Source organism: Fulmarus glacialis, unplaced genomic scaffold (assembly GCF_000690835.1).
Source record: "Fulmarus glacialis isolate BGI_N327 unplaced genomic scaffold, ASM69083v1 scaffold5610, whole genome shotgun sequence".
Classification (NCBI taxonomy): domain Eukaryota; kingdom Metazoa; phylum Chordata; class Aves; order Procellariiformes; family Procellariidae; genus Fulmarus; species Fulmarus glacialis.
Window position 1 is genome coordinate 1,109 of NW_009189527.1, and position 11,671 is coordinate 12,779.

At 37.1% G+C, this 11,671-nt stretch overlaps 1 protein-coding gene across 1 annotated transcript in view; it reads left to right on the top strand.

Annotated features, from left to right (window-relative positions):
- Positions 1-276: 276 nt before the first annotated feature.
- COG3 (component of oligomeric golgi complex 3) overlaps positions 277-11,671 on the top strand; it is a gene marked incomplete at its 5' end in the record, with an annotated part of 14,019 nt that continues 2,624 nt past the window's right edge. The window contains 7 exons of the mRNA XM_009582402.1: positions 277-400; positions 2,387-2,493; positions 4,132-4,221; positions 6,147-6,267; positions 8,605-8,693; positions 8,793-8,927; positions 10,136-10,211. Coding sequence (XP_009580697.1) covers positions 277-400; positions 2,387-2,493; positions 4,132-4,221; positions 6,147-6,267; positions 8,605-8,693; positions 8,793-8,927; positions 10,136-10,211 — 742 coding nt within the window. The remainder of the gene's footprint in view (positions 401-2,386; positions 2,494-4,131; positions 4,222-6,146; positions 6,268-8,604; positions 8,694-8,792; positions 8,928-10,135; positions 10,212-11,671) is intronic.

The following is an 11,671-nucleotide window of genomic DNA, read 5'->3' on the forward strand; positions in this document are numbered from 1 at the left end:
GAGATCAGTAAAAAAAAGCAAAATGGAAAGAACGGTGCTTTACTCAGATCTGTGTAATACTTGTGAATCTTAAATTGATATTGAAATGTTTCTGCTACTGTTTTGGGAACATCTGTCTTTAGTTCTTTTAATATCTTTGAAACACTGGGGAGCTGAGTGTAGCTGATTCCTTTTACAATTTAGTATGCTTTTCTCTATTGTAATCAAAGCAGTGTAATGCTGCTTAAATTAAGGAGAAAAAAAAATTAAAATTTTGTGGTATATCTTCCTCTGCAGCAAATTGCACAGAGTTTAAAAGAGGAACAGAAGAAGCTGCCATCTGAAGCTTCATTTTCAGATGTCCGGCTAGAAGATCCCGAGTCCTGCAGCTTAGTTAAATCTGGTACGAAATATATCTCATGTTGTCAAATTAATGCATAAAGCTCACAGAGAGTGAGCATTAACTTGAACTATCAGTGAGAAACTTGCATATATCTTAAAGGGTTATTTTCCTAGGGAAACATAAGAGATTTTGAGAGGTGAACTTTGTCTCAGGGTTCTTAGTAACTTTTTTTTTTTTTTTTGGAATGAGAAACAACTTAATCTTTTTCTTTTTGTGGCATTTCTTTGTGCTTCCAGTGCAATCCATTTTGTGAAGCAACTACTTTTGTAGCTGACAGCATCTATTGTACTTTGTGTAAAACTGAGCTTCTGTATTCTCTACTGCAAAGTAGCCGTAGCATCAAGATGCTTCTTAAGGATGATTCTGTTTGTTAGCTGTGCTAAGATGAGAAGGGTGGTTTGGTGTGTCAGGCATGTCTCTTAAATGAATGCTTTGAGCATCTAGGAGTGTTTTTGTGTGTGCCTTTGTCTGGGAAAGCGACTTCTTCCTTTGAATGCATTTCCACTTACTGAAGTGGAATTGCTTAGTAATTTTAGCTGTTTACAATAATTCAGAATGTAGTTCTTGACTTTTTAAATATGTGACCCATGTGCCTGTAAATTACAGTGAACTGGAAACAAATTCCGTGAAATGTGGCTCTTTTGATGCCAGTCAATTGAGCATTACAACCCTTTAAATTTTTGTCTAAGATCCATGAAGAATTTCTCCCTCTATTTGATTATTGTTCAGAATGGTACAGTGTTATTTTTCCCAGCAGCACCTTTCTCAGCTCTTTGTCAGTTTTTTCTCGTATTCCTTTTGATTACCTGGTAGTTTCTTGCTTTTGGCTTGCAAGGCCTGCCAAGGTCTTTCTGGCTGTTTCTAACTGGACTCCACAAATCCCACTGAGAGTGGAGTTTATCTTGCTTCAAGCCAGGCGTGCGGCAGTCACAAGTCCTGTAAATCCCACCTGCATTCAGGAGACGGAAGAAACCTATATGGTGTAATTTGAAGATAAGTGTCTGAGATAACTGGGATTATTTGCCCTTCAAAGGTGCCTCTCTCCCATTTCAGTGCCTCAGGAGTAGCTGAAGTGACTAATAAATAGCCTAGGAATTTCAAACTGACAACTAAGGTCTACAGGCCTTCTAATTACTGTGACAATAAATTTATTGTTGCAAAAGGTAGAAAGATATTGGTGAATTATTTTAGACAGTTCCCGCACTGATCACATATACACTTCACAAGTGCTTATTCCATCATTAGGTAAAACTTTAAAAAAATTTTACTTTTTTGAATTGTAATCAGAGTTCTGATGCTATTGACTCAGCTGTTTCCCAGGATTTAAGGACAAAACGAAAATAATACAAGACTTCTGTCTGTCAGGTGTTGTGAAAAATCCATTTTGAGCATACAGAATTATTGCAAAGGTTACCCAGGAGGAGCACTTTTTTATGATTACAACCCCCTCATGACAAAATTGTTTTTGCCATTATTTTTGCAGTTATTAACATGATGTTTAAACCTTACACTTTCTGCAACTGTTTAATCCATGTAGGATTATCCCCAGGAGAAAGGAAAGCACGAAGAAGTAAAATTGATGGAATGTTTTTTTTTCCTCTTTTTTTTCCCTGAGCATCTCCTGTAGTTCCATGATCACTAACCATTTTCTTCTTTTTTCTCCTATGCCTTTTTTTTCAGTAATTGTTTGATCATTTCAGCTGTTGAGCTAAGTCGGGGGGGCGTGTCATTGGAGACATGCCTGTAAAACTAACTCATTAAAAAAGGTTGAGCTGGGCCATCCCTGGAGGTGAATTCATGTCTTTCACAGCCATGTGCTCTATACACATCAGAAATCTAGTACTGACCTGCTCAGAAGGACAAAAAAATCCTAACCTGTTTGGGTGGAATAAAATATGTCTTACTAAGTCAGTATAAAGTGCAGTCAATATTGCAGTCTCCTTCAGTTGAAAGGACAGATGGGCAAGTTTTTCATGTGTGTAATTTACTTTTAAACAGGTTCAGCAACCAAGCACCAGACCACGATTTCACCAGCAGATCTGCATGGAATGTGGTATCCTACTGTCAGAAGGACTCTAGTGTGTCTCTCCAAACTGTACAGATGTATAGACGTATGCAAAAATTTCTTTATCTAATTTTTTTAAGTGAAGTTATGAAGTGTGTAGCACCATGTCTAAATATTTTAATGTAAATTAGGAATGGACAATTACTGGCCTTCGTTATCTCTTAGTCTTTTTGCTGCTATCTTTATGTAAAACAAGTGAACTGACAAATTTGGGTCACCATTTCCTAGACAATTTTGTGTTTGTAGATTTATTTAAAAGGCACTGGTTTGTACATCTATTGCTTTTTCTATTACAGAAATACTTCAGTGTCTGATGCTCAAGATACTTAGCACACCAAAGTTGAGGAGTGAATAGGTCAAGAAATAGAAAGTTCTGGGTTGATTGTAGAGAATTTTCTTATTGCTGAAATTACTGGGTGAATATGTTTCTTGCTATGTGCTTTGCAGGACATCAGACAAGGTGATGTTTCTGGTCTTAAAAATGACTGGTGACTCTACAACTTCTACGTTTTGGAAATGTTCTCAAAAATATTTTGTGGCACATCTTTTCATCTTCCAAAATGTAGGAGACATTTCCAAAGTTCAAGACAGTAAGAAGCTTCATGTCTAACAGAAACGAAAGCCGTGTTTACTTCACAAGTATTTTGAGACTTGCCCTTTAGAATCTGGTTTATGTCTGTCACCTAATAGCATAAAAGGCTAATAAGTCTCTGAGAAACATAATGCGAGTGGTTTTGCTTTTCTGTGCGTGTTGTGTCTTTATTAAATACATTTCAATATATCTTTGATAGGTGTTATGTGAAACTGCTACCAAGATGCTGTTTGCTTAAAAAGAAGATGGAAAATATTAATACTTTATTGCTTAATATATCAATCTCATTAAAGATAAATGAGTATTTGCCCTTGTTTTCAGCTAGACGTTTGGAGATGAGGTCGTTTTTGTGTTGTGTGCGAGGCTCGTTTATAGTGTGTCTGCGCAGTGATTTGTTATTTTTTCACTGAGATATTCTAGCAGAACTGGTGTGCCTTGCCTGCACCCTGTAGACAGGAGAAGACACGAATGAAGTGGCACTGGCAAATCTTGGGTCAGTCAGGGCTGTCATGTACTACGTTGGAGTGCTGGTGGAGGCGAGCTGTGTTCCTATGGCTAGCTCGGCCGTATAATCTAGTTGCTGCAGCTTAATGAGCTACTCTGTGTCACCTGGGCCATGGCAGCTGTCATGTTTGTTAACTAGCCTGGCGCAAATGTGAGGTAATTTGATTTTGCTTGAGGTTAAGCTCACTCGAATGATCTCGCGTCTATTGCAAGTATAAGTTGTGCACACAGATAGTTGCCCTGACACATGAAGTGTCTAGTCAGGTTACCCAAGTAGCATCGTTCATGCTGTTAACTGTGCATGCATTAGGTGTCACTGACCATGTCACTACCCAGGTGCAAATTCAGAGCCGGAGGGTGAGCAGGGCATGCTTGAGTGTATACCTGTATCCAGTCTAAGTAAGTGCTGTAGCAAGCTTTTATATATGAACGCTCCATCCTGTCTTATTGCATTTAGACGACACGCTTGTAGCTAACTAAACTAGAGTTTTATGTGCTGATAAACACATCCTTCACAAGCTACAACTCTTAAATTCTGCTTAAGCTTTGCCAACACCTTTTTTTGGTCTGATTTCCTCTTCCCTGCAGAGGGCAGTGTTTCAGGGGTTATCGCAAGAGGCCTTATCTGCCTGCATCCACTCGCTGCTGGGAGCTGCTGATTCTATCAGCAAAAACAAGGTCAGAATCTACGCTTTGGGTATGACTTCTTTTCCTCCTCCCCCCCTTCCCCCCCCCGTATATGTAAAGCTATGAAGCAGTTGTTCAGAATTCTGTTGAAATCTCAGTGAAAGCATGTTGCTCTGCCCCCAGAGACCTGGTGGATTTGCCAGCTTTTACTTACGGTTAATGTATTGTAAAACAAAGATAATGATTCACGTGCTAGCCTATCTGAAAAGGTGGAATACAAATCATAGCAATCATGTTTACAGGCTGCTCTAACTCATGTGAATTCAATCAAGTGATACTTACAGAAAAATTTCTACTAGCAGTCTCTGCTCCCTGTATTTGTTTTCACTGCCCGTTACTCTTTTCCCTTTTTCTCTGCCTCCATTGTTTGAATTTTCAAAAATTTTTCTAAGTATTAAATTCGCTGGAAAGATTTGTTAAGTATTCTCCGCTCAGAACTGTCTATTATCAAAAGGTTTGATCTGATGTGTTGCTCAGAATTCAGTGCAGTTTCATCAAGTCATTTTAACTTTAGGTTTTACTTTAAGTAGTTGAAGTAAACCTTCTTTTTTCCTGTCACAGTTTCTTTAATACAAATACTGTAGTAATTTGCTAATTCCTAACAGCCAGGAAGTGAATTTAAAAACAACAACAACAAAAAGAAAGTCTTAGTAGGCTAAAATTGTTGGATTTGTATAAACAGCAAATATTTAGTAATGAAAAAAAGTTTTAGTTGCTATTAGAAATGAAGAGCTGTTTTGAAGTATTTCTTTTGAGTGTCCTTTGAAAAATATCTGTTAAACGTAGTATCTTTAAAAAGAAATTCAAGCCGCGTTTCCTTCTAGCTTGAGCAGATAACTATTTCATATGTAATTGATTCAGAGTTATACAGTTAATTATCCATTCCAGCACTGTATATCAGGTCAGTATTGACTTAAAGTATTGCAGAGAATGAAACTCATCCTGCAGTGAACCCTAGATAGGCTGGCCCAGGACTAGGATCTGCACCACTTTGTTCTTGATGCATATTAATTTAACATTATCTGGTGAAATTGTGCATGTAAGAATAAAAAAACCAAACCAAACCAAAACAAACCTCAAGAAAACCTTCCACCACTTATTTTTAGTAAACATTTCTGTTTGTTAAAACTGCAGATTTAAATCTAATTTCTTCTTTACTGTTTTATTTAACATTATATCAAGGAAAGCTCTGTTCCAGCTTGCAAAAGCAAATTTGAATTCTTGAGTCCTCCTCCATTTACCTCAGTGAGCCATGAACTTCAAAGATTAAAAGCAGCGTGCATTATAAAGCACATAGCTAAAATAACAAACAGTGCAAATCTGATCGTCTCGGTGGTGTAAACTTGGCCTTGTTTTATTCTTTGTATCTTTGCTGTACTGTTTAGAAATTAACTAAGCTTTGTGTTTAATGACATGAGAAAAATGCCTCATAAGACCTTTGCACAATACTTAATCAAGGCTATTACAGAAACATTTGGCCATTTTTTAATCATCATAATGATTAAAAAAAATTTAAAACCTCATGTTTTTCAACTATAAATTATATGAATTACATGAAATAATTTCTGGCTATTATGAAGAGTAAGTTTGTATCTTTCAAACAATGGATACCTGTACTTAATGTGGACACTTAGTAATATGGCTGTGTAATCTAATTCTTCTAAGAAATGTGAATAAAGTCTGCTTCTGTAGAGCCATGTGTTAGGAGCAGTGCAGAAGTGGGATTTGTTGATCCCAGAGTGTAATTAATGGCACTTCAGATTAATGGAAAAAGCTTGTTAGTAAGATTATTAGTATTAATTTTGTTATAGGAAGTAACTAATAAAAGTGGAGGCGTTGAAACTTTGCTCTTCGTTTAATTGTTGTTTTTTTTTTTATTACATGTAATGCATGTTCTTTCTCTTGTTGTGCTGTAGACCCAGGTTGATGGACAGCTTTTCTTAATAAAACACCTTTTGATTCTTCGTGAACAAATTGCTCCTTTCCACACTGATTTCACCATTAAGGAAATTTCCCTGGACCTTAAGAAAACTAGAGGTACTGAACAGTTGCTGGCGACAGAATGGGATGGGATTGTCCTCCCTTAATGTGCCAGCAAAAGTTCTGGGTTATTTTATGTTCACTTGCAATGACTGGTACGCTTGTTCTAATCTCTTGCTTTGTTCTTACCTTCTCTGAAAAAAACTAAAACCATTCTCTTATTCAGGGCAATTCAAGATGTATCTAACAAATTCTTTATTTTTGTATGAACTGCGTTTGACTGCTTTTTGCTGCTGACCTAACTTATTTATCCAGTCCTTTTTAAGAACAGCTAAGTAATCTACATTTCTATTGCACAGAGATGTTCTTCCCCTTTTCTGACCCTTTAAAGGAATATCTTTTGTTACTGCTGTTTAGTAGGTGAATTTAACAATACATAGTTGACTTGTCTAGAACAAATTAAGATTTCCTAGACCTTTCTGTGAGGTTTTGTTTTGGAAAAGATTTCTTATGTTGCAAGTTCAATAAGCAGTACTGTTGAATAGTTTTATGTAGCAACCGTGTCTGTTGTAGGAGGGGAAAATAAAGAGTAGTGGCCATGGTTATGATTTTTAAAATTGTACTATGGTTCCTTTGTAAAATGCAGAAAAAAACCTCTCAATACAAAAGTGAACTGTCATGCACTTGTCAAGTTTATAAAGATAATGGGGAAAAATAATTGGAAGCATGTCAAGTTTCTCTTCTTCCATTCCAGAAGAGAAAGCTGAAGAAATAACTTTTCTTTACTGCCATCTAATATGCTGCTGTTTTAACTCTGAAGCAAGCAATTCTTACACTAACCATTTCACCTGTTGCATTTGAACATCAGTGAAACCTCCTACCTGTTGAGTAGTTTCTAGTTGACTGGAGGTTAAGGGGCAAATACATCCTTTTGGTGTCTTGTCCTGGCTGACACACAAGTTTGTTCTCCATCTTCATTTGATTGAACAAACTTTTGTGCCAGCTAGTGCTTTGCAGTTGGTAGTGGTAAGTAATGGAAAACACTTTCTTCATATTGGGTGGTGGCAGTGGCATTGAAAAGATGTATATTGTGCTTAAATCTTAATGTAGTGTATCATAGGCCAGTAGGGCTTTTATATTTGGGATGAGTTGTAGAAGAAAAATAACATGGCTAATAGGAGTTTTACTGTGTTCTAACCAAGCTTTCTGCACATAGATTTAAGATTTAATTTGGGATTTATAGACAAAGGGACACTGCTTAATGTAAAAGTCATGCTTCCGCCTGATTTTTTTTTTTTAAAGAAGTAAAATGCTAAAGATCATGTAACTGAAGTATACAGTGGGAGGAGTGACTTTCACACTGACTAGCTCATAGGCAAAGAAGTATAATGCTAAAGTTCATGTAACTGAAGTATACAGTGGGAGAAGTGACTTTCACACTGACTAGCTCATAGGCTTCTAATCAAGAACTTTGGCTCTTTTTAGAATCAGTGAAGTTGCTGGGAAATAATTCAGAGGACAAAATGAATCTTTCTTTGCGGTCTCCTTTAACTGCATAGGAGTGCAGATCCTTAGTTCAATGCAAAACCTATGTGCCTACATATCTGGTATTCCCTCTTTGTTTAATGCCTTTGACAGCACTTCTTTAACTCTTATGTCTTGTTTCCTTCCCATTGTTTTATACAGCAAGAGGGGCGCAGAATTGCTTTTGAAATGAAAAAAAAAACAGATGGATCTGTAGGATGATAAATGAATGACATTAGGGCAATAAGCGAAACTGAAACTGTATTGATAATTTTCTTTTTCCCAATTTGACTAGATTTCAGGTAGTCAACATCCTGTTAGCACTATAGGAATAATTTCAGTATCTCGTGTTAATTACAGGCATTGTTGCTTTTCCTTCTTGGGACTTCTGTAGAGACCATAAACATGAGTGAATATCAACCCTGATGTTTTGTTGTTTAGTCCTAACTAAAATAAGCAGAGGCAACATGGGCCAAATTCTTCACATTGTTCGTAAATGCTTAACTACATAGCTTATGTAAAAGTCTTTCACTTGTAGTTATAGTTACAAAAGGAGAAGAGCTCACACAATTTGCGTGCTTATAGCACTACAGCTAGTATCAGTCATTTGTTAGGTTCATGTAATGTATTTATCTGTTTAGACTGTGCAACTGTTATATTTAGGTTTACCATAGGTGCAATTAAAAAACAGTGGATTGTGTGCTTCTGTGCATGTGCACTTGTGCATCCACACCTAGTGGTAGTGGAATCATTAATGTTATAGTCCTAATCATCTAGGCCATTTTTTATGCGTAAATGAGTGATTAAAGTTTTTAATTCCTGGAGCTGAATCCCATTGACTTACAGCGTGAGTGACTTTCTGATTCACAGATGCAGCATTTAAAATCCTGAACCCTAAGACAGTTTCAAGATTTTTTAGACTAAACAGCAACAACGCCTTGATACAGTTCTTACTGGAGGTAATATGGAGTCTTACTGCATTAAGAAAAATTGGGTCATTTAAACGGGTGGTGATCTCTGGCAAATAAAAAGGAGAGAATTGTTGTCTTCTGTTCAAGGGTACTCCAGAAATCAGAGAACATTATATCGACTCTAAGAAAGATGTAGATCGTCATCTGAAATCAGCTTGTGAGCAGTTTATTCAGCAGCAAACCAAACAGTTTATAGAACAGCTGGAGGAGTTCATGACAAAGGTACAAACATGTTGTATGTTCTTTAACTTAACTGAAATACTAGCAGGACAAGGGAATTGATGTTTAAATTGGGTATAGGAGAAGCTGCTAGTTCTGTCTGATTAGATGAAGATGATGGCATTTCCCATTATAAGGTCGTGCTTCCCTTTAAGTTCCAACGACAATTTTCCAGGCATTTTTGAGATTAATGGATTAAAGGAACATGACATAGTTTGTTTTTAAAAGCAACCCTTAATGCTCTTCGATTGAGCAGCTTTAATGTTTCATTGAGTTGAAACAGGTTTCTGAAAGTTGGCAGGAGCTTTTCTGTTTGCAGGAAAACTCCTACCTTGACTGAATTTCTAAGCCTTCAAAAACAATCTTGGGTCATGTGTGTTCTTGGGGGAGGTCTTAGAGTGTAGCTGTGAAATGTGTTAGAAGTTTCTGTTCTCAGCATATTTTACACTAGTGAGGTGCTTGCTGAGCAGGACTTTCCTCTCAAGTCCTATTTGTGACAGAAATTCCTGAAAAAAGTTGGTCAGAAATATTAGGCATCCTAGGGGATAGGAACAGAAAAGATGTCTTGTTATAATACGCTTATTTCTAGAACCTGCTGTAGAGCTCAGGATTTCTAGGCATCTTGAGAAAACCACACAGCAGGATCTATTACTTCTGGAAAACGAAAAGTGTGATGTGGATCCTTATGTACTGAGAATAAGTGGCATGATATCTCAGAAACTGGGGCTACAGCATTGCATGGACATCACAAATATCCCAGCTGCTGTTTTTTGAGAATTTAGAAGATTACAGTATTAAATTTACTGATGCCTGTCATGCTGGGGTGAGGGGCCAGTGTCATGCCTAAAACATAGAGAGATTGACAGATTGTCCAAGTGATCCCAATGATTCATTGGGAATCTGGGGAATTTGACTAACCCGCCTAAGTATAAATCTCTTTTGAGGTTTTGTACCCTTAGGTCCCTAAGCGTCTTTGTAAATTTAATCCCATTTTGAATTTTACTTTCAAGAGGTAATCATGGTTCTAATTTTGAATTGCATTTCTGTCAAGCTGCTTCCCCTGTGTGTTGTTAAATCAGGGCATAGAAGAGAGAGAGCAGGGGAGATTCTGTACACTGCAGTGTCTAAGAGACTTGTGCAATTGTTACTTGGTCACTTTGTTGTGAATTCAACTGAAAGAAACATCATTTTGTTGATTGTACTTGTTTTAGGTAGCTGCTTTAAAAACAATGGCCACTCAAGGAGGTCCCAAGTACAGCCTTTCGCAGCAACCTTGGGCGCAACCAGGTATTTGCTTTGTTTTATATTCATGTTACCTCTGAGGTTCTTGTAGGCTAATAAAGCCATGATCATTTACTACTTTGAGTCGTCTTCTAGAAACTTCTCATCAAATGGAGAAAAAGACCCTTTCCATTCATCATTTTTGGTAGAGCAATATAACCTGCGTTATATAGGGCTTGAGTATTTCAGAATGTCATTTGTCTCTGTGCCTGACTTCTAAAACATAGGAATCTGAAAAGCTGGCCAGATTAATTTGGACTGTGAGACTGCGATTGATTTGGAAAAATTCTAAGTACCTAAGAACTGTCCACCTTTTTCTTGAAAATCCTGGCTTCCATTTTTATCTGTGTGCTAGTTTAAATGTCTTAATATACCGCTAAATCAAAAACTGACAAACTTCAGAATATGTATTTAATTGGTGCGGTAGATGAATGACTTGAGTATTTCTCAAGCTGTGACTGTTCTTGCATGAAAACAACATTTCTGCAACTGCATGTGGAATGTGCTTAAGGAATTATTTGATTACATTAAGATAAAGCTTTAGATTTTGTAGGAAAAAATGAATCTGCATTGAAGCTTTTATTGTCTGTACATTTGGTACCTACTTCCTTTTCAGTTTTCCTGTCACTATGCAAAAATGGAATACAGCTTTGTTTCCCTCTTCTTAAGAATTCAAATGTGATTGCTTTGTAGGAACATCTGGGGTAGTTTAGATGTTTCTGGGTTGTTTTGCTCTTCACATTACAAAGTTGTGCTTCTGGGTGACACTGAGAAATGAGATTATTCCAATTCATACATTAGAACCTTCTGTTGCATCATGTTCTTAAAATGCAAAGCCAGAGCCACATTCATTCATAATTCAGTGCTGCTCCATGGGTCAGACACTCTCAAGGGCTAACTCGAGCTTCTGCTTAACATCTCCTATTTCTTCAGGAGTATTTTTAATATTTGGAGATAATTATGTGTGTAGAGGCAGATCTAAGCAGAGCTGCTGCTGTTTCTTGGAGTAATTTGTCTCGGAAGCAGGAGCAGGCAGAAAATTTAGATACAGTAGAAACTGAGGGAAAAAAAGTCAGCTTAGTGTATTAACTTTGGTACTTTAAAGCTATGAAATGTGTTTTTCCCATGCCCTTTAGGCAAAGATCTTGTAAAATCATTAAAATACCTAGCAATAAAGAAAAAAGATCTTGTCTGAGAGAGGATTCCTGTCTGGTTGATTGAAAATCCAGATGGCTGTGCAGCCTTTCTTCTTACAGACATGGCCTGTGGTCAGCAAGGAGAATTTGTGATATGCTGTTCTCTTTACTAGCACAGTTTATTTCCCAGCAGTTTCTTTTCCAGGCAAGTTTTCTATGGGGGAGCCTATGTAGAACTTTGTTGCTGCTGGAAGGCTGTGACTTCAGGAATCTCGGGAGGATGTGGTAGCTTGCAGAAATGGGTTGGATGCATTTTCTGCACGGAAAGAG